Source organism: Vombatus ursinus, unplaced genomic scaffold, assembly GCF_900497805.2.
Source record: "Vombatus ursinus unplaced genomic scaffold, bare-nosed wombat genome assembly UNPS02014832.1, whole genome shotgun sequence".
Classification (NCBI taxonomy): Eukaryota; Metazoa; Chordata; class Mammalia; order Diprotodontia; family Vombatidae; genus Vombatus; species Vombatus ursinus.
In genome coordinates, this window is record NW_020954610.1 from 50,488,428 (window position 1) to 50,512,100 (window position 23,673).

The window sequence follows — 23,673 nt, forward strand, 5'->3', positions numbered from 1 at the left end:
ACACGGAGAAAACTCCCATCAATCCCTTCAAAGGGGCTGCAGTCATTCACCTTCTTTTATTTCCCCTCCTGATGAGTAAGATGAGCGATTCTGGGGAAGATAAAGCACATTAATGGACGTCCACCCTCTTACACGTTGACTAGAATTTTCCAAAGGCAAGCCAATGTATTCTAATGAAAACATTTCTCCCCAGAGCTATGCAAACACACCAGTGTGTGGTCCTTAGTTGTGAAACTAAGTTTGGATTTATTTGCTAAGGGAACAATTCCAATTTTGTACATGTGAGTAAGGAGATGAACACAAACTGTCCCTCCCCTGCCCTGCAAAAAAAAATACAAGTTTTTTCAATCCATTAGGATCGACAACAGGTAGCTAGGTCTATGGAAGACTGGTACAACACTTACTATACTGCCCTGCATTTCATGGAAAATCTATAGAGGCTTACAGTACCCCCTACTGGTCAGTTCTTTTTCTTGGGTGAAGATTCAAATTTTTTCTATTCTTGGTGGCACCCAAGTGACCTTCTTTTGATAATAAGCTTGCTATTTTTGTACCCAAAGCTTTGAGCCTCAGTGTGATGGTACATTAGCATTACAGAAACCCTCATGTAGGTATAGAACTTAATGGGCAAGTTCTGTCTAAAGACAATCTAGCCAGATGCTCACCACTTTCAGAAAGCCAATTAACTTGGGGGAAATGGAATTTTGGGGGTAAAATATGTATATGTACTATGGAAAAACATCTTAGCTGTGAATCTTGTTTATTATGTTCTGGGTATTTACAAGGCCTGAACCCTTGAGGTCTGTCTGGATGAGCTGGCTTCCAATCTAATAAAAGCAGCTTCAAGGAAATAACTGAATTTTTTTTTTCATCTGCTAAGATAAACGGAGTCAAAATGACACTGGTACAGGGCATGCTTCAGTGGCAGGCCTCACAGATATCGGTCACCTTACAGGACAAATCACTATGCCAATAAACAAGAATAAAAAACATTTTCCTCCAGATACATCTCTGACCATGGTGGCTCGGGAGAAAATGAGGAAATGCAGGGCCTTTACCTGAGGTGAAGGCAAGACTAAATAGAAGGATCATAGGGCCAAGAGCTGGAATCTGGATCAATGAATTGATAAAAAACACTTACAAAGTTCCAGGCACTGTGCTAAGTACTAAAAATACAAAAGGAAGCAAAAGATAGGCCCTGCCTTCAAGGAGCTTACAATTTTTTAAAAAAATTCCTTCATAGTACTAGAAAGTATATCTTTAATGTGCTTCAGGTACTAATGATCTCAACAATGCTACTTAGGCAAACTAATTATAGAGAATACTTGTTTATTATTTCAGAAAAAAATCTCACTTTTAACTGTTCCACATTAAGTTAATCATTCAAATTATAATACATTTGGATCAAATCTCATTTTCAACACATAAATATTTGAGACCAAGTTCTACTTATTCCAATACTCCAAGGAAGCATGATCTCATCATTATAGTTGCTTCACTGATGTATATCATAATTCATCCATGGTTTTATGCATCTCTTTTCCATGTCCTTCCGGAGATTTACTTCTGATAGTCTGAGTTAGGGTCACTCATTGGGGCAATTGGAATAAGGGCGTTCTGTGTAAGTATGAGAAGTTTTAAAATGAGAAGACTTGATCAGTTTCTCCTACCCATTTCAATTCCTAAACTTGTCAGTAGATGCATCCCAAAATCAATAATAATGTGGTAACCCAGCATGTGTACCGGAGACAAGAAAGGAGAAAGCCTATGTTCAGGACTTACGTGTCCAAAAGAGATTTTAGAGCAAACTGGAGGAAGATGTTATGGTCTTCCATATCTCAATCAATCAATACAAATTTATTAAGCACCTACTATATGCCAGGCACTGTGCTAAACACTGTGGATACAAATACAAAAAGAAGAAAGACAATCTCTGCCCTCGAGGAGCTTATAATCTAATGATACAATCTAATATTTGCATCCAAATTGGGATGTTGTGATGGTATGGGGCCACTAAACTTTACATGAACAGCTAGGTGGCACAGTGGATGGAACGCCAGGCCTGGAGTCAGGAAGACTCATCTTCCTGAATTAAAATCTGACTTTAGATACTTACTAGCTCTGTGACCCTGGGCAAATCACTTAACCCTGTTTGCCTCAGTTTCCTCATCTCTAAATGTGCTGGAAAAGGAAATGGTAAACCAGTCCAGCATCTTTGTCAAGAAAACCCCAAATAGGGTCACAAAAAGTCTGACATGACTGAAAAAGGATGGCACAACAACAAAAATTTTGCATAAGGATGCCAGCTGGCAAATATTGAAAACCATATATTAACATTATCTATGTTCTATTGTATTTTTATTTATTTTGTTAAATATTTCCCAATTATATTTTAATCTGGCCAGATGCCTGCCTTTATTTGAGTTTACAATTTAATGGGAGAGACAATTTGCCAACAAATACAGTTATGCCTTCCACATCGTGAAAGTTAGGGGCCATGTGCCACTGTATTCTGGAAAATCCGTGTAAAATTTTGGCCCTCCCTTCACACCAGAGAAGAATATTATGGTATTAAAAGATAAAATATGTTGATATTATACAATACTATATGTATATTTTATGCATTTCTGAATTTCTAAACTTTTTCTGTGTCATCTGCTGGCCTCCACGTGTTGTCTGCTGCTTCTGTAAAACTCTCCCAAAATTTCCATTTAATTTCTTATGCCAACCTGTGAAACTACAATAGGGAAAGTCAAGATGTGGAAAGACTAACTGTATGTACAAAGAAAGCTATATACAGGATAAATAGGAAATAGTTAACAGAGGAAAGGCACTAGAATTAAGAGGGGTTGGGAAAGGCTTCCAGTAAAAGATATAATAAATACTTATTTATTCATTTATTAATTCCTGGTACTCTTATTCCTATACTAAATTTCGGATGAATATGTTCCATCTCTATAACTGTACTGTAAGTTCCTTGAGAGCAAGGACTGTGTCTTATTCTCCTGTGTATCCTTCATAACACCTACAATAAGACATATAAACAGGCTTCCAAACAAGCCTGGGGTGTTTCTTGATCTTCTGGTACCTAGAAGTGACTCTTAAGTGAGGGAAAGAATGCTGAGTTGATTCCACCTACCTGGAGATAGTTGGTGCCAGAGACTTTTCAAAAGAAATGTAGAGAGAGTGAAAAGACCTTAGTTTAAAAAGGCCGAGGTCTCCCACTGCATCCAGGGCCATCTCCAGTCGTTCTGATCTATATCTTGCCACTGGACCCAGATGACTCTGGAGGAGAAAGTGAGGCTGGTGACTTTGCACAGCCCGGCCTCACTTAAATCCAATTCACTTGCATGTCATGGCGTCACCTCCCTGATGTCATGGTCCTCTTTGGGAATGAAGGACAAACTACAACAGAGAGAATAAAAGGCTTTGGAAGCTGAAGACCTGTTGCAAAGACAGCTCTCCTTATATCTCCGCAGCTTCCAAATTCTTTTTCCTCGTGTGTCTTTCCTGAAGAATCTCTAGAATGATTGACGTCTCTCTTCTGGCACCAATCCTGTCCCTTACTAAATATACAGAGCTGCCTCAGCATTCTTTCCCCCAATTAGGAGTCACTTCTCCTTCTAGGTACTAGCAACCCATGAAATGCTCCAGGATTCGATTGGAAGACCAGTTATATATTCTCTCTCTCTCTCTCTCTCTCTCTCTCTCTGTCCCCACACATACACACACACATATATATATTATGTATATATGCTTTATATAGACATACTTTAGATATATGTAAGAATTTTTACATTGTGACATCTCAGTGACACCTAAAACATAACATACACTCACTCACACATTCACACAAAGCAAAACAAGTCAATGCACTGACCATATCGGACAACATACGCATCATTCTGCACCTACAGTTCACACCTCTCTTCTGGGAGGAGGGAAGAATGCTTTATTGCCAGTCGTCTGAAATTCAGATTGGTCATTCACCTAGAGCACAATGCTGAATATATTAGTTTCTCAGTAAATACTTGCTGGGTTGAATTGCTTCAGCTTGGAGCCAAAGACCCTTACTTTTCATCCTGGGAATGTTTCACATTCTGGGACGTGATTCTGAAAATCAGAATGCTGGGAAGCAGGACAAACAGAGAGTTAAGGTGCAGAGCGGAAGGGGAAGTGGGCTGTAGGAAAGTGAGTCTTTATGTAAGGGACTGAGGATATCACGAAGGACAGGGTGTTTTGTTTGTTTGTTTGTTTGTTTTTGTTTTTTAAAGTATAGAACCCTCCCAAGGCATCCTTCCTAAGCACAACAGATCTTGGCTGGGGTTCAAAGTCTTTTGAGGTGGAGGTAAATATTATTGGAGATGGCAGATTTGCTTGATGTGTCCTGAGTCTGAAGTGAGGAGCTCTTTTATTCTCATCTAGCTAGAAGAGTGTAGTATAATGGTTAGGGTACAGATGACTCTTCCTGATTCCAAGCCCAGTGTTCTATCCCCTGTGCCTCCTAGCTGCCCTAGCGTCAGGAAGACCTGAGTTCAAATCCTGCCTCAGACACTTACTAGCTATGAGACCCTGAGCAAGTCACTTAACCCTGTTTGGCTCAGTTTCTTCATCTGTAAAACGAGCTGGAGAAGGAAGTGGCAAACCACTCCAGTGTCTTTGCCAAGAAAACCCCAAAGGGGGTCACGAAGAGTTGGACACAACTGAAAGACAAGTAAGCAACAATAGCAAATAGTTATTCCTTTTCCATTGTCCCCTACTTTGAATCAATGGTAGACACTTCAAATCAAATCTTGCCTTGACTGCTTCTTAGCTTCTCAGCTTAATGTAATGGTGGGAGAGTCAGTTAACCTCTCTGGGCCTCAGTTTCCTCATCTGTAAAATGAGAGGGTTGGATTCACAGCTCTCTAAGATCCCTTCCAGCTCCAAATGTTCCCATGATTCCCTCTACATAGATGCCTCCTTTTTTCTGCTTTGCCCCTTCCCCAAATGAGGCCTGGGAAAGGGGAAATGATTGCCTTTCATTCCCAGTGGGTTAGTAGTTCCATGAGGGGCTGTGAGTTTTGCCAGGCACGAGGAGGCAAAACCCTCTCTTTTCCCAGGTTAGGAAAGGGGGATTTTCTCATTGGTCAGTCCTTTTTTTTTCCCCTTCCTTTCAGATGGGGAGCTTATAACTTTATCACAGGGCTCTGATTGGCTGGCAGGTTTCCTCCTGAAGCCCCTTCCCCTCCCCTCTGGCTAAGAAATGAAGCAGTGCATTGCTAGCTTGTAAAGAAAGTGTCCTTTCAGTGCTGCCCAACTCAGAGCTGCCTTTGAGAGCTGGAGCTGATGTTGTTTGGTTAACTTTGGGCTAAGGAGGCGATCCTGATGGTCATGGGGCTTACGGCTTTCGTCTTCCTCTGGACTGTGGTGGCAGCAACTACAGGGAGTAAGTAAATTACCACTCAGAGCAACTGCAATTCTGGGTGTTCTCTCTCCGCCCCCTGCCCTGCTTCCAGAATGATGTTCCTTCTGTGGTCTTACCTTCCTCTGGGAAAGGACATTCTGAAGGGCTGGGGGGGCTTTCCATACTTGGAGTGTCTTTCCCTCTTCTCCTCCTCCTCCTCAGGCAACTCTGTCTTACTGTTTCACATCAAAGACTTGGGAATGGGAGGAGAGAGGGGAAGCAAAGGGAGAATATTTTACTGGTAATGTCAGAGAACCAGACTGTCTCATCTTCAGCCAGCAGCATTATCTGGGGAAACAGGGAAATGAGGTGGAGTTTGGAGAACTTTAGGAAAAGTATTTCCCAGGGCATCACTCAAATCTAAGGCAATGAAACGATTCCTGACTTGCTGTGTTTGGAAACTGGGTTTTTGAAGATGTCAAGCTGTCCCTCTGATAGGTATCAAGCTTTGAAAGGAACTGGATTATTTAACCAGGTCACCTCATTGGAATCTAGTGCAGAAATTAATTTGAAGGAGTTGAGCTGTGTAATTAGATTTGATTTGTTGGGTCCCGTGCATGCAGGTGGTGTCTATTTCGGAAGTCTGAGTGAGAGGGTAAGATATGACTGGAAGATTTAGTCCCTGGAAAGGAATTTAAAAAAACCCCACAAAAATTTGTATTGGTTAGTTTTGATTTGCTAAATATGATTACTAAAGGATTGATCTGTAATTGTTTTCTTTGTTTTAGATTTTTAAAAAGTTCATCAGAATGGTGTGAGAACAGAGGGATTGCTTTTAGAATTCCTGTGGTTTGTCAGTCTTCACTACCTTAGGGGGAGAAGATTTTGCTTTTTTTCAGAATTCACAGGAGAATTCTTGTGGGATCACCTCATCAGGGATGCTGGGTGGCAGAGCAGATGTGATTAAATGAAAAAAAAAAGATAAATGTATGCTTTTATGCAACTGAAAGCTTAAAGCTGGCTCTTTCATAAAACTGTTTAATTTGGCACATGGGCTCCATCCAAGGTGTCCTGGGGAATGAAGATATTATTTCAAAGAGAAGTCAGACGGGCTAAAACTATGTGGGGCTGAAATGTGACTTTGCCCTTCTGACAATTAATTAAACATCAGCTCCGCTTTAATAAAAAAAAAAGCTAGCTTTGCATTAAAGAGGGTCAAGACATTTAGAATAAATATCAGAAACCCTGTAGTCCTTGATTATTTTAAAAGCTTTTTATGATATATTGAAGGAGAAGTTCTCCTTTGTAAAATGCTTTTTCTTTTCCTTTTTTCCCAATTAACAAACAAAAACAACTTTTTAGGAACTTAATTTAATATTTTTAATTACTCATAGACATCTCCTTTCTTCTTGGAGGTGAAACTGAAACTCCAGAGAACACTAAAATCTCTATAAAATTCAGCAACTATTTGCAATCGTGGCCCCTTGTTTTGTGAAATTTTGGGTACTCTTTGGCAGAACTATAAAGAGCAATGTTTTTGCACTTGGACCAAGTCGCAGAGATATGAGTAGGTTCACCTGGGTGTGTGGGTGCTAGATGCATGAAGGACAAGCTGGTAGGGCATCTAGCTGGACAGGGGAGGGAGTGTACCAAATGGACGTATTGTTAATTTCCTCTTCATTTTCCACTCTGGCACAAAACCCTACTGGTCCCATCATAGTGACAGCCCTGTCCTTGGAGAGTGGAATATATTTTCACAAGTGTCTATGCAGCTTGGGTTTAGCTAGAGTAAAAGAGGATAGACAAGAAAAAAGCCTGAGCTCCGAGTGCCAGGTGATTCCTGTTTCATACTTGGGCTCAGGGGTGTAGTGGTACATGCTTATCAGCCTGCTCTCAGAAAATGCAAGGCACATTTTTAAGTTGCGTCTGCCTGCATTATTCCTATTTTCTCCATCGATTTCTTAAATCTAGACCATCAACAGAGCAATCAACTCAAGCTCTGATTTGTAGCATTTGTGGGTTTCTGAGGTGTAAATGATCACATTGAAAATTAAACAATCTCTCAAATCCGGCCTCAGACACTTGACACTTACCAGCTGTGTGACTCTAGGCAAGTCACTTAACCCTGATAACTACACTAAAAAGCAAAAAACAAACAAACAAAAGAAAATTAAACAATCTCAAGAATTAGTTCCATTTGGCTCTTTAACATCCATGCTTGGGTCCATTCCTACAGGGCAGGCAGAAGAGAAAATGTAAGTCATCAATGAGATAGAGAAGCCTAGATTCTGGCTAATTTGAGAGTGAAGGGTCTATGCTTATCCTTATTTTTGCTTTGCTTTTCTCCCATTAGAGGGAGAAGGCTGAAAGAGCTCCCTTTTTATACTCACTCAGCACCCAAAGGATCACCATCTTAGGGCCATAGGTTAGAGGGGGAAAGGACCTGAGTGGCCACCTATTCCAACTTCTCTCATTTTAGAGATGAGGAAACAGATGTTAGAGACATGGGCAAGGCCACACAGTTGGTAACTAACCAAGGTCCTCTGGTTCTAGACCCCAATGGAGCATAGTGGCAGATAACTCCAGATGGCAGGTAATGAGGGAGAGTGGAGCCTACCCAAATGGGCAGTCAAAGAACACCATTGCTGCTGAAGGAGACAGGAGGGCTTTAGTTCTGCCACAAATTGGGGAGGGGAGAAGGGTGGGGTGACAGGCTTCTGGCCAACAGCACCTTGAAGCCTCCCAGCAGTTGGAAGTGGTATTTCAAGTTCTCTACAAGCCAAAGGCATGGGAGCTGTACCTGAAGCTTCACAAGGACGCTTTGTAGTTGGGCTACAACTCCTACAAATTTCATTTATTATTTCAGATACTCCAGAGAATCCGGAGCAGGAAGCCTCCTGTATGACAGAGTGTGCTGGTGAGTGAGATACACTGGATGGTGAGGTTAACTTCTGGGCTTGCCCAGCTCTGAGGTCTCTCCCGGCCCTCACCTCTTCTCCCTTTCTTTCTCAGTTTAATGATGATGATGATGATGATGATGATGATAACCACTAACATTAATAAGGGCTTACTATGTGCCAGGCACTGGGTAAGCGCTTTACAAATGTCATTTCATTTAACATCCACTCTATAGTTTTCAGGATTGTATTAAGATCTGGGAGGGGTACCTGCTGGCGGCTCTGCTACATGGTGACTCCAAACGGCCTGAGAGTGGCCATGGCAGTCCAAGCTTGGGGAACAGCAGGCTGTGTTCTGCATCTCTTCTATTCATAAAGTATTTAAAGAATAAGTGAAAGAGCAGAATGAAAATCTATGACAGACTGGTGATCTCCATCCAGGACTTCTGGCTGTTTCTTTTCAAAATGTATTTTTATTGATGTCTTTACATCACAATTTTTCTTTTAAAAATTAATTTTATTTTTTAAAAAAATTAAGAATCATTTCTTTTCCTTTTCATAGTTTAATTTTTTTCACTTTTTTGCAATTAACAAGCATTTATTTTCTTTCTTTCCCACTGTTAAAATGAAGGGGAAAAAGAAAACCTTTATAACAAAAAGCATAGTTGAGCAAATCCCTCATTGCCCATGTCTATTCTGTTTAATATATGTCTCATTCCAACCCTCTGGCTGTTTCTTTTAAAAATATTTTTTATTTATGTCTTTATATCACAGTTATTTTAAAATGTAATTTATTTTTTTAAAAAAACAATCTTCTTATGGTTGAATTTTTTGTGTATGTGTGCAATGAACAAGCATTTATTTTCTTTCCCTCTCTCCCACCATAAAAAAGAAAACAAAACACTAAAACCAAAAACCTTTCTAACAAATATGCATAGTCAAGCAAGACAAATTCCTGCATTGGCCATGTCCATTCTGTCCAGTGTATGTTTCATGAGATGGGTACTATGAATCATCCTGGAATGGTGGTCATTTTTTAAATCAATTAATTAACTTTTAGTTTTGAACATTTACTTACATAAGATTTAGAGTTTTAAGTTTTCTCCCTTTCTTTCTCCAAGACGGTGTGCAATCTGATAAAGGCTCTACATATACATTCCTATTAAACACATTTTCACATTAGTCATGTTGTAAAAAAGAATTAGAACCAATGGGAGGAACCAATTGTGGTTATTTTTGAAAGAAAAAAAATAACACCTCTTCCTCCTCCTTTTACCTCCAACCCCCATCCCACTTTGAATCCTTCTTTGCACTAGAGAAAATACAATTAAACAAAAATACCTGATTAAAATAGGGGCAGCTAGGTGGCACGATGGATAGAGTGCTGGGCGTGGAGTCAGGAAGACTTATCTTCCTGAATTCAAATCCAGCCTTAGACAGTTACTAGGTGTGTCACCTTGGGCAAGTCACTTAACCCTATTTACCTCACTTTCCTCATTTGTAAAATGAGCTAGAGAAGAAAATAGCAAACCCTTCAAGCATCTTTGCCAAGAAAATCCCAAATGGGGCTGTGGGGAATCAGACATGACCCAACAACAAAACCTGATAGAACGATGGCATTGGACTTTATATGCAACATTTTGCCTTAGCAGTCCTCGGTCCCTCTGTTGAGACGAGAGAAGTATGTTTCGTTTTCTGCTCTCTAAAGCTGTGATTGGTTTTTCAGTTAGTCCAAGGTTGGCTTCCTTTTCCTAGTCTTTTTGTTTACTTTGTTGTAGTTGTTATATGTAATGTTCCTGTGGGTCTGTTGTTTTGATCTGCACCAATTCATACAAATCTTTCCATGCTTCTCTGAATTCCTCATATTTATCTCTTTTTGCTGCTCAGGAATACTCCATTGTACATGTATACCGCAGCCGTTTCAGCTTCTGGCTTCTTCTTTTAGGTGGTTTGTTTTATCCGTGGTGGTTGTGAATGCTGCATATACTTGATCAGGTGTGATAGAACCAGTTGTGTTCAACTCTGTGGGACCCTGTGGACCATCCATAGGGTTTTCCTGGCAAAGATACTGGAGTGGTTTGCCATTTTCTTCTCCAGTGGAACAAGGCAAACAGAGGTTAAGTGACCTGCCTAGAGTCACCCAGCTAAAGTGTCTGAGGTTGAATTTGAACTTGGGTCTCCCTTACTCCAGGCCCAGAGCTCTATCCACTCTAGGCCTACCTGCCTTGCCTGGTTCATAGTAAGCCCTTAATAATGTCTGTTGATTTGTCTACTGCTGTCTCATCCTTTCCACCTTCCAACCCCCAATTAGACCATAAGCTCCTCGAGGGCAGGCACTGTATTGCTTTTTAACTTTCCCTTTATAATATCTAGGATAGTTTCTTCAATATTTTTTTCCTTTGTAATTTGATCCATCTGGGTAGCTATTGTCCAGGACCGCATCTTTCCCCCAATACTGATTGGCAATTACTCTGCAAACAAGTAGTCTTCAGAGAGTTGGAGCAAGGAGAAGTTAAGTGATTTGCTTATAGTCGCCCAGCCAGTATGTCTCAGAAGTGTTCTTAACTCTGGGCCAGAGTCTACACCATGGCTGCATTTCTCCTTAAGCAAAATAGACCCTTAATGTTTTGTTGAATTGAATTGGACAGATGGCTGTCCAGAGAGGAATAATCTCTGGGAGGCTGAACTTGGAATTACAAAACCCGAGTTCAAATGCTGGCTCTTCCACATGCTACAGGTATAACATTGGGTACTTCACTTAACCTCTCTGTTCCTCAGTTTCCTCACTTGAAAAAATGAGAGAATTGGATTAGATGACTATCCTTTCCGACTTCCAGACCCACGTGCTATATTGCATGATTTATATACTGCAGGTGAGTTTGCCGAAGCTATGGACCACTTGCTCAGGGTTCCATTCCAGCCGGCAGCCGCCCCCTCTCGTGTTCCCTAGGTCCTGGTGCGTTCTACTTCTCCAAAGGTGCCCGATACAGCTATCGCTACTCCAGCAGCAGCAGTACCTCTCTGTGGGGCAGTGGAACCCAGAAAAGCAGCCTTGGTCTTGAGGGTCTGGCGATCCTGGATGCTGTCAGTGGGTGCCATGCAGTGCTGCGGGTGAGTCTCCCTGGGAAGTCGTCCCAGCTACACTAAAGTGTACACGGGGCCAGGCAGAAGCAGTCGCTCCTGAGGCTTACTCTTCATGTATTAGAGAATGCTAGACATGGTTCAGCTGTGGAAAGCTGAAACTCCTAATGAACCAACAGAAATTCTTGACACTGGAAGATTGTAGCTCTCGGGCTCAGGGACCTCAGAGGCCATGTATTCCATTACCTTCATTTACAGATGAGGAAACTGAGGCACAGGGAAGTTAAGTGACTTGCTTCAGGTCATACAAGCAGTAAGTGTTCAAGACAGGATTCCAACCCCAATCTTCTAACTCCAGAGGCATTGTACTATGTTGCCTCTGCCCCAGTCCCCAAATGTACCCAGAGAAGTTCTGTTGGAAGAACGATAAAATATGCACATATATATATTGTGCAAAATATATACAACATACATTATAATGTATAATATTATACATTATAATATATAATAACATATACTAATAATATATAATATATATACAATATACATTATAATATATACTATTATACATTATATATAACAACATATAATAATAATATATAATATACATACAATATACATTATAATATATACTATTATACATTGTAATATATAATAACATGTACTAATATGTACTAATAATATATAATATATACAATATACATTATAATATATAATATTATACATTATAATATATAACATATACTAATAATATATGATATATATACAATATACATTACAATATATAATATACATTATAATATATAACAACATATACTAATAATATATAATATAGATACAATATACATTATAATGTATAATATTATACATTATAATATATAATAACATGTACTAACTATATATATAATATACATTATAATTTATAATATTATACATTATAATATATAACAACATATACTAATAATATATTACATATACAATATACATTATAATATATAATATTATACATTATAATATATAACAACATATACTAATAATATGTAATATATACACAATATACATTATAATATATGTTATACATTATAATATATAACAACATATACTAATAATATATAATATATATACAATATACATTATAATATATAATATATATTATAAAATAATACATGTGTTGCATAGATTCAGAGCAACAAGCAGATCCCAAACTTCTCCTGGTCTTTTCTAGCATCTTCAGTATGACATATCCAGGGTCAACCTGAAGCCAAATTGTGAAGTGGGAAAAATTTTATTTTACTAACAATATTTCTTGTGAGCCTGCTGTGTGCAGAGCCCTGTCCAAGATCTACCGGGGAAACAGAGAAATACGTATGAGCTGTGATATTTACCTTTAAGGGCTCAGTTCCTTTTTGGGGGGATGACAGCTATAGCAAAACAAAGGGGAAAAGATTCAGAGTTCAAGGCAGGATATAGGGTAAGTGCGTCAAACAAGAAGGATGTACCAGAAGAGGTCAGAGAAAGGTAAGATCCCTCAGGACCGAGGTAGTCTAAGAAGGATTGAGCCAGACTAAGGTTTCATGTCTGAGTGATAGGTACAAGAACCATTGACAAAAAATAAGATTGTCACGAGAGAGAGAGAGAGAGAGCAGGTCATGGGATAATAGATCTGGACTACTAGGCGTCTCAGAGTCCATCTATTTCAGCTCCCCCATTTTACAGATGAAGAAACTGAGGCCCAGGGAGGTTAAGTGATTTGCCTTACACAGATAGTAACTTTGGGGAAGATCATACTTGACAAACATTTATTAAGTGCCTACTATGTACAGGCCCTGTGCTAAGTGCCGGATCATAGATTTAAAGCTGTAAGGGATCTGAGAGGTCAGCAAATCCAACCCCTGCATTTTATAGATGTGGAAAACAAGAGCCAGGGCCCTAAACCATATAGGGAGTAAGTGCCAGAGAAGCAGGAATTTGAACCTAGGTCTTGTGACTTTAGAAGCAATGAGTGTACCTTCTATTGTACTACACTGCCTTCTCAGATAGAAAGAAAATGCTGATCTTGGTTCTGGGTAGAAGCTGAGATTTGAAGGGCCTCTGGCATGTCCAGATGAAAATGATTCACAGGCAGTTAAAGATGTAGGTATGACTAGAGCTGAAAGAGAAGTCAAGGCCAGAGAGTTTCATTTCCCCACAGAGGGGATAGTTGATAGTGAAGCCCCCATTCCCTTTTTTACTTCATGCTCCTCTTTATTTTTCTGTACTCTCCTCCCTCCCCTGCCCCTGCCGGTAGCTATCCAGGGCCATCATTCTATCCCTGGGCTGCTCAGCGCCCCCACCCATGGTTTCCTTACTAGGACGTGCTCTGTGCTCCTGATCAAATCTTACCTGTCTTCTGTCCCATTTCTCCAGATTTCCTCTGTGGAAGTAATTCTTTTGATAGATTCCTTGGATCTAAGTTTATTAAGAACAGCGGATGACTTCATATTGCCTTTAAACTCAAAGGAGTGAGAAGAAGATCTATTTGGAAATACTTAGAACCATAAAACCTTAGAATGAGAGGAACCTTGGAGATTTCTCTACTATAAACTTCATTTTACAAATGAAGAAACTGAAACCCAAAGAGATTAAATGATTTGCCCCAAATACGGGCTGTGTGACCCTGGGTGAGTCACTTAACTTATCAGTGCTCTAGTCAACTCTTTAATTCTGTTTTGTAGAAGGTACATTGGTAGAGTGACCTCTGTCTTCTGACAGTCCCCTGTATCAATGAAATCACAGATTGAATCCCTATTCCTAGCTGGCACTAGAATCCAGAACTCCTGATTTCTAGTCTGGTGTTTTCTGTCTTGTGGGGAAGAGGGGGAAGGTCTTTCCTTCTGCTCCTCAAATATCCCTTTGATGATACCTATATTTGATGATACACATCTTTGCTGATTTGAGAAGCCTGACTCTGGATGCTCTGGATGATGGCAAACATTGGTAACTAGAAGATGCTTAGTCCCTGTTGTGGTGGGTTGCATTTTCTGTCTTTACTCTTAAAAACAGCCTGGTCTCTTTTCGGTCCTTGACCCTTGGGGGTATGCTTATGTGAATGGCTTTTTTTTTTCCTTTTTGTTTTTGTTGTTGAGGCCATCAGGGTTAAGTGACTGGCCCAGGGTCACACAGCTAGCAAGTGTCATGTGTCTGAGGCCAAATTTGAACTCAGGTCCTCCTGACTCCAGGATTGGTGTTCTATCCACTGCCCCACCTAGCTGCCCTGTGAATGGCTTTTTAAAAGCCTTCCCAAGGTGGCCATATACTCTTAAAAGCTGTAGCAAAGAAAAAACCATGGCGATTTCATGCTCTCATGATCACCAACCCAGTTCTTTTCTTCCTAGCAGTATCCTACCCAAAGCAAATGGCTGTAGAGATAGAGAGACAAGACTCTCTTTGCATAGTACATAGCATCGTAGACAGAGCTATGGTTACACTGGTACAGGGGATTCCCAGATGAGAGAACTCCCTCTACCAATGTAGGTGTACCTTCTCTACAATTTGTAGTGTTAAGAGAGTTGCCTGGACCCTGAAAGGTGAAAATGACTTGCCCAGGGTGACATGACCAAAATCAATGAGAGGTGGGGCTTGGTCTTTCTGGCTCAGAGGTCAGTGGTTTATTTATTCTACCTTGCTGACTCTCTGAGCATGGTACCAGAGATAATGAAAATCTAAATAAATTATCTTTGATAATTGAATAATATAATGTCTCCCAAGAAAATATTAAGTAACAACATTTCCATCTTAGCTCCAAGACATCCAGGTTAAATCTTCTCTGGAATCCAAAGAAGAGCCTGGGAAGGAATCAGAGAGTTTGAGGTAAGAAAACAAGTCCCAAGTGTGCTTTTATCTGGGTTGAAGTGACTAACTCTGCTGCAATATGGCTCCTTGCCAAATGGGTTCTACAAATGACTAATGCCCCTGAGCAGTTTGGAAAACCCTATTTAGTTCCTTAGACCAGTGGAGAGGCTCCTGGTGCTACTTAAGGACCTTGTGAACTCCTGAAACATGAATGAGGGTTGTCTTTTTACTTCTATCTATGTGAAGCATCATAATCCAAGCAGAAAAATGCTTAACAAAGGTTGGTGAATACCAGGGATAGGGAACCTGTGACTTCAAGGTCACATGTGGCCCTCTAGGTCCTCAAGTGCAGCCCTTTGAATCCAAATTTCCAAGGCCACAGGTTTCCCACCCCTGAAATACGGTAGGAGTTGAGAAGCTCCAGTAAGGAGTCAGGTGCTAAGAAATGGGTTTGCCTCTCCTCTGGTGGAAGAAATTTGTTCCCTATCTCTTCTTCAATGTTGAAACCATGTGTGTTGTGTGTATGTGTGGGGTGTGAATGTCTACAATAACATAGAACTACTTCTGGGCCCAGGGAGTGCTCACCCTCTCCCTATAAAGCAGTCCCTCGGTCTGGATTCCTACTCACGTGGATTGAGGGTAGCCTGGCCCCGAGTCAGGAATCTGGCTCTTTTTTTTTTCCTCCAACTCTTATTCTCTACACTTGCATACCAGAGACCCAGGCTGAATCACATAAAGCTTGGGTTTAGCTCACATCTCCAATCTTCCCTAAAAGGACAGTACAAAGGCACTCAATGTACAGTGTAGATCAGATCTTGGACAGCTACTTACATACCTCTAAACCCGTGATTTCAGTAATGGAAGGAATTCCCAGTGTGGAAACTCCCCCCTGCCGATGCAGATTGGCAACTGCCTGGAACTTAGACAGTTCAGGACACAAGGAGGTTAAATGACTTTCCAGGGTCACATGGCTAGGATGTGTCAGAGGCAGGATTTAATCTTAGGTCTTGGTTCCAAGGTCAGCTTTCTATCCACTAAACTTCTCATATCTTTGAGACTTTGAGCTCCTTGAGAGTTGGGACTATCCTTTGCTTTCTTTGTATACTGGTGCTTAGCACAGTGCCACAATATTTATTGACTATCTGACCAGTTTCTTGTATTTGTATTTTTATATACATGTAAATACACACACACACACGCACATATATATACATATATGTGTACTGTATATATGTATAGATGTATATATACATACATATACACATATATAGATATATGTATATATACACACATACACATACATTCATACACACCCAACTTAGTTTCTTGCTTTTACAATCCCATTTATGTCAAGCTCGCTTCTAGTATGTCCCAAAACCAGCATGGTGATGGAACAGCCGATATTCCAAAGTTCTGCATTTTCTCTCATCTCCTAACTTCCCAAAGATGGGATTTTTCTAGAGAGCTGGTTCTCTCTCATCACCAAGAAAAGCCACTCTATTGTCTGGCTTGGTCAAGTCTAGTAATCTCCTGGTATTGTCCTACTGACCAGCTTCCCAGCCCTCCCCCAAGACTGGGACTCTCTGGGAGACAGTTACTTCAAAGCTGAGAGTCAAACAGAGCCGGCCCAACCCCGGCTCTCCTCATTTCTCCAGCTTTCCCTCTTTTTCTTTTATTTTAAATTCGTTTGTTAGAGCTTTTGTCTGAGGATATGGGAACGTTGAGGGGGCAGATGGATCCTCTGCTCAAAGGCTTGCTTAGGGAGGAACCGCTGAAACAGGGCGGTGATGTCTATTGTTCTGAGCTCCTCATCAGAAATGCTAAGTCACAGGGATGGAAGACTTTGGGCTCCCTGAAGCCGAGAGAGTGACACTCACTATTCTGGGTGGTCAGACTCCATTAGCGTTTCCCCAGCGCAGGCAAAGATGTGTGACCTAAGACCCAGTGGAGATTGCTGTCCAAGAGGGTCTAGACGGCAGAAAAATGCTGGGAAAAAATGTGCTTCAGGAAGAGAGACCTTGAAGATATGAGAACAGGAGAGATATAGATCATAGATTATAGAATGCAATCATAGATTCAGAGCTAGGTGAGTTCTTTGTGGCCATCATTTTATACAAACCTCATTCCTGTTTCAGGAGTTCACAAGGTCCTTAAGTAGCACCAGGAGCCTCTCCACTGGTCTAAGGAACTAAATAGGGTTTTCCAAACGGAAGCCCCCAAGAGGTTAAATGATTTGCCCAGGGTGACACGAGTAATAAGTGGTGGAGGTGGGATTTGAAACCAAGTTCTCTTGTTTCTAAATTCATTGCTTTTTCTACTGTATCACACTTCCTTGAAACAGACCCAGAAGCTATTGAGGGGAGAGAGAATGATGGAAAGAAACCCTGGCTAAAGGGCAGGAGAGGAAGGGACACTGTAAGGAAGAAGGCTGGAAAGAGGAAGTGTAAAATTTAGATGTAATAAAACGATTGGAAACAAAAGCTAAGCTCCTAGCTGTCTGCTGGACCCTTCACCTCTGAGAGCCCTTCCTGGTTTAAATGTATGATTCTATGATCCCCAACCTGCTTCACTGCGGGTGGGGGAGTCAGCTTAATTCTTCTTGGTTCCACTTAGGATGATTTTGGAAAAGTTCCCACTTTCTTTTGTATTTCGCGATGGAAAGATTCCAAAGATCTGCCCCCAACAAGGAGATCCGAGCTGGGTGGTGAACATCAAACGTGGTGTTTTGAGTCTCCTTCAGTCCAGCCCGGGAACCACCATTCCAGAAACCATTGATGAGGTGAGTCTGGGCGCTTCTTGGCTAGGCTGTAACATGGCGTATCTTGGCCCCTCAAAGCCTGCTAACTGCAGTAGGAGAAGCCTGAGTGTGTTTGGTTGAAATGGGAGAAATGAAGCACCATTTTTAGTTTGGATTCCCTGCCTGAGCAACATCAGCCACACAATTTTTCTCACAGGCGCTGGGGTCTAAATGAGAGATTCAGGTCAGATATGGAGGAGGGGTGTGTGTGTGTGTGTGTGTGTGTGTTGGAAGTGAGAGGGGGTGAGGAAGAAGGAAGAAAGGAGATGGGAGAAAGAAAAATAAAGAAGAGAGGGACATGGGGAGAAAGAGAGAAATCCTGATATTACTCACATGCCTAGGGCTTTGGTTCTAGGTTGACGTCTTGGGAAAATGCCCTACCACATATGAGAGAAAAGGTTCCCGACTCCTAAAGACAAAGGATTTAAACCAGTGTTCCCTCCGACGGCACAGATTTACTTTTTTTCAGTCAGAGGTTCTTCCAGGAATGCCCGTAAGTATTATTGACCTGTGTTGTAGTCCCAACCTGAACTCCTGGGACTTTTCAAGAAAGAATGTGCTAGGAGCAGCTAAGTGGTGCAGTGGATAGAGCACCAGCCCTGGAGTCAGGAGGACCTGAGTTCAAATCTGGTCTCAGACCAGACTCTTGACACTTAATAGCTGTGTGACCCTATACAAGTCACTTAACTCCAATTGCCCCGCCAAAAACCAAAAACAAAACAAAAACCAAAAAAACAAAACAACAACAAAGCAGCTTATGCTGTTTCACATAAGCCTGCAAAGTCTATCTATTGAATGCAGAGCTCGCTCAGCAATCAGCCACTGTTTGGACAGAGCTTCTTAACCATTCTCTCTCTTTCTGGTCCCAATTCCCATCCGCACAGTCACTGATATGCTCAATGCCTCTGTAACTTAAGTTACCAAAAAATAAAATGAAATAAGCCCTGGAGGCCAATTCAAGACTCCAGTGGTCCTAGAGCATAGAGATTTTTCTGAGGAGCTGTTATGGTGTGTTTCACACAGGATGAACCAGTGTTCTCCTGGGTCTCATTCAGGACTACAAAGCAGAAGGGTTAGAAGAAGAATCATAGGACCACAGACCAATTAAGGTAGAAAGGCCCTAGACCTCCATCCAAACTCATCATCTGTAATTATTAGGATTATATATTCAGAGTTGGAAGGAAACTTATAGGTTATCTCGTCCGAACTACTCATTTTACAGACGGAGAAACTGAGGTCCAGACAGGTGATAATTCTTTCCCAGAGCCACATAGATAGTGGTTAAGCCAGGATTTTAACATATGTCCTATGATGACTTCAAGTCTCGTGCTCTTACCTATTGTCTCGTAGTGCCACATGAGGGTACTAAGGTCTAGAGACTTAAAGCAATGTATCCAAAACCACAGAGTGATATAATGGCAGAACCAGGACTAGGATCCAGCCCCCTTCACTTGTGTTCCATGCTCTTTCTACCCCGCCATACTTCCTCTCTAATTAAAGATGCACATACATCTGTAGGTTCTATATATACATGCACATACTAACTTATGCAACCTATTTTCTTTTTAAAATTAAATTTATTTCAATGAACAAAAATCTATTTTCTCTCCCTCCCACACACTCTCATTGAAAAAAGAGAAAAAACAAACCTTTGTAACAAACATGTATAGTCAAGCAAAACCAATCCTCATATTGAACATGTCCAAAAACTATATGCCTCATTCTGTACCCTGAGTCTATCACCTCTCTGTCAGGAGGTAGGTAGCAGGCTTAATTCTTTGTCTACTGGAATTGTAGTTGATCATTAGGCAATCTGTTTTCAGGCATTGTTCAGATCTGAGTTTTATAATTGCTCCATTCAGATATTTTTTCCTCCTTTTGTCTTCCACCTCATCTACCCTGGATTCAACAGATGAATTCATCCCAATACCCAAAGAACATGGTAACAGTAGAATAATAAATCTTTCTTGCCAAAACCATTTTTGGCCATAGTGGTCCCTAGGTTCGAAGCTCACTGTCCTGGGTCAGGGTCCTCATTCTGTTGGAGCCTTTGTTGTTGTCATTGTGGTCTCTGAAGTATTTTCTCTGCTCTTCTCAGTCCTCGCGACCAATCTTGGCTTCAAAGCTGGAATGCTACCAGAGTTTCCAGGAAGGTCTGCTAGAGGACACAGCCTGCACAGAGTTTGACGTAGTCAGACCCTTTTCTGAGGAGGGGAATGGTGTGCAGACAAGGACACATTCCACCCTGAGTCTGCTGCATGTGAAGCCCCAAGCCCTGTCCAACAAAGGTAACTGCTATGTCCAGACAGGGTGCAGGTTTTCTGCCCTTGCCCGAAAAGTAGCTCCATAGGAGAGGGTTGGATGCATGTACAAGAGTCCCATAATCCTTCACCTAGAAAGAATCTTGAGATATTGTTGTTTTTCCCTCTATCTCTGACCAGGAATTCTCTGAGACATTCCAGACAGATGATGAATACAACCTGTTTTTGAAAATGTCCAGAAAAGAAGATTCTACTTTTGTCCTAGTACTTCATGAATTTATTCTGCCCCAGCCTCATGACTCCTGACCTATCTTATTCTATGTCCCCTGAGGATACCCCATTCAAATGAATTTCCCTCAGCCATAAGAATTCCTTCTTAGGCCTCTAGTTCTGACTAGTACAGAACATAATGAGATTTTGTTCAATTTTGGGCACCATGATTTATTTTAAATTTTGAATTTAAAACACCAAAGAGGATGAGCATTTCTATAGACGAAGCAGAACAGGAAAAGGATTGTATATGTAGCTCCCAAACCAACAATTTAGAAGGGACATTGACAAATGAGAGGGGCATCCAGTGGGAGGTGGCCAGGATAGCAGGGGCTTAGGAAGCTATGGCAGATGGAAAATAGCTGAAGGAGCCTGGAATATTGAATCTGAAAAAAGAAAAAAAAAGCCTCTGGGGTTGGAATGGGGGCAGAGGGGGCAACACTGTTTGTTTTTTTTAAAAAAATAGAAAAAGAAAGAGGAGTAGGCTGATTGGATGTTCCAGTGGACATAACTACAATTTGACAGGTGGATACGGTTATATAGGTAGAAATGACAGGATTCTGATTTGAGTTCATTTAAAAAAAAGTCCCCAGTACCGAGGAGACAGTATAGGGTAGTGGAAAGAATACCAGCTCTGGAGCCAGAGTCAGTCCATGATCAAGCATTTTATTAAGTACTTGATCTATGCCAGGTACCATGCTAAGCACTGGGGATAGATACAAAAACAAGCAAAAACACAATCCCTGCTCAACTTAGTCCTAGGGAACTTGGGTTTAAGTCCTGCCTCAGGTACTTTCTACCTCTGTGATCTTGGGATCACTTGGGCCTCAGTTTCCTCATCTGTAAAAATGAGTGATTAGGACCAAATGGCCTCTAAGGTCCTGTCTAGATCTCAATCGATGTTTCCTTGTTCAGTGCCCTACAGAGGGAAGTTGCTATGAGATGCCTTTATAGGATCGAAAACCTCTCTGGCTTCCCTTTTCTTGGCAAAATTTATTATTTATCTTCCTAGTGCCTGGCCTCAGTAACTAGGACATTCTCCTTATGTCTGTGTGGGAATGCCCACGAATATGTTGGCCTTTGTTCACAAAGGATCTGGGGCTTGGGAGCTTCTCCATCCCTGCTAACCATAAGGCAACAGTCAGACTCCTTGTTTGAGGGAAGAGTCGATTTCAGCATAGAGCTAAGAATCTTCCCATGGAGACTGAAAAAACCAGCTTCTTTCTTTCCTCCCAACGGCATGAATGGAAGCACAGTGTAGCCTTGGGAACATGGCTTTGGTTCTCCCATTCACTGGGTGGGCTCCATTGAAGAATGACAGCAGAGCAATAAGTTAACAAATGGTTAGCATATAGCTTAGCCCCAGAGGAGAAGGGAAGTGAATAGGAAGGCTTCACAGGCTGCAACGGTGGATTCGAGCAAGCTGAGACCACCTTGGGTTGAACTGGGCAAGGGTTTCTAGAGATAAATCCAGAAATGGGATTTAGACATCTTCTTTAAGACATCTTCTTTTTCTGCTCATATGGTTTTATTGGTGTAGGAAATTCCTAGTGTGGAAACTGTTTCCATGGAGGCAGATGAACAACTTGTCTATAACTTTCAGTGTGAGAGATTTGCTTGGGACACTGAGAGGTGAAATGAATAGACTATGGACACTGAGTTAGTATGTGTCAGAGGTAAGACTTGAACCTTGGTCTTATTCACTCCAAGGCTGAACTTCTATTCAATGTGTCATGCTACCTCTCATAGGTTTCTATTGAAAATCAGACTCAGGAAGATATTCTGGTCTTTTTTTTTTCATTTTAATTCAATTCAACAAGCATTTAATAATGATGATGAAGAAGAAGAACATCTATAGAGCACTTTAAGCTTCATAGAACACTTTGTATGTTATTTTACTTGATCTTCACAACAACTCTGGGAAGTAGGGGCTATTATTGTCCTAATTTTACAGTTGAGGAAATGAGACAGGCAGAGGTTAAATGACTTGCCCAAGATCACATAGCTAGTAAGTGAGGCATGATTCGAACTCGGTCTTCTTGTGTACAAGTCTAGTGCCATATCTACTTAACTTCCTTCCATTTATTGAGTATCAAGGCGCTCAGAAATGGCCATCTTTTGTCTCAATTCTTACCTAGCCCTTATTCATTGAATGAGTGTGGCCTCAGAGAAAGTGAGACCTGGGAAAGACCTTAATTTAGAAAGGCCAAGGATACCCACTGCATCGTGGGCCATCTCTAGGCATCTTGGACTCTAATGACTCTGGAAGATAGATTGAAGCTGATGACTTAAATCCAGTTCACACACATCTGATCCTCACTCAAATCCAATTCATGGGCAAGTTAAGACGTCACACTCACGATATCATTGAGGGATGAACTGTGCTCAGAACGTGCCAGGCCCAAAGGCACTTACAGAAGCCGTCTGAGGCACAACTCCTGCCTTGACGTGCTTATGAGGAGTTTACCTTGTTAAAGAATCTCTTAAGAGGTCCCTCCTCTTCTCTTCACAAATGTTCTCATCCTCATTTTACAGATGAAAAACCTAAGGATGAGGGAAAGTGATTTGCTCAGGTTTATACAGCTAGTGAGGGTTGGAAGGTGGGATTTGAACCCAGGCCCACTGACACTATGTCTGGTGCCCTTTCATTTATATCTGGTTACCTCTCAGATGTGGAGAGAAGTGACTTGCCTGCAGCCAACATACAGCTAGGAAGCACTGGGGCAAGGATCCCAACCCAAGTCTTCTGACTGAGAATCCTTTTCACCGCAAGAGACTTTTAAAAGAAAGAATTTGGCAGAAGGGAGAGAAATACCAACAAGCAGAAGGATTAGGAAGGCACCCTGACTTCTGTCAAGGCTCAGCCTGCTGTAATATCCCCTACTCAAAGCCTTCCTAATCCCCCCGCTGCAAAGTGTGGGATTAATTAATCTCCTTCTTGAAATTGCTTTGCGCCTACTTATATGAGTACCTAAGATCATAGATTTGGAACTAAGAGGAATGTTAGAGGTGATCTGGTCCAATCCCCCTTTTCATAGATGAGTAAACTGAGGCAGCGAGAAAATAAGTGACTTGGCCAAGGTCACACAGATGGTAGGAGAGACAGGATTTGAACCCATGTCCCCTGGTTTCCGATCCAGCATGCTTTCC

General features: G+C 41.2%; 1 protein-coding gene across 1 annotated transcript in view; it reads left to right on the forward strand.

Annotated features, from left to right (window-relative positions):
* Positions 1-7,972: 7,972 nt before the first annotated feature.
* The window catches only part of LOC114025853 (vitellogenin-like), a 50,033-nt gene continuing 34,332 nt past the window's right edge, over positions 7,973-23,673 (forward strand). The window contains exons 1-7 of the mRNA XM_027839379.1: positions 7,973-7,979; positions 8,253-8,303; positions 11,234-11,394; positions 15,143-15,213; positions 17,809-17,974; positions 18,348-18,485; positions 20,091-20,280. Of these exons, the coding sequence (XP_027695180.1) occupies positions 7,973-7,979; positions 8,253-8,303; positions 11,234-11,394; positions 15,143-15,213; positions 17,809-17,974; positions 18,348-18,485; positions 20,091-20,280 (784 nt within the window). The remainder of the gene's footprint in view (positions 7,980-8,252; positions 8,304-11,233; positions 11,395-15,142; positions 15,214-17,808; positions 17,975-18,347; positions 18,486-20,090; positions 20,281-23,673) is intronic.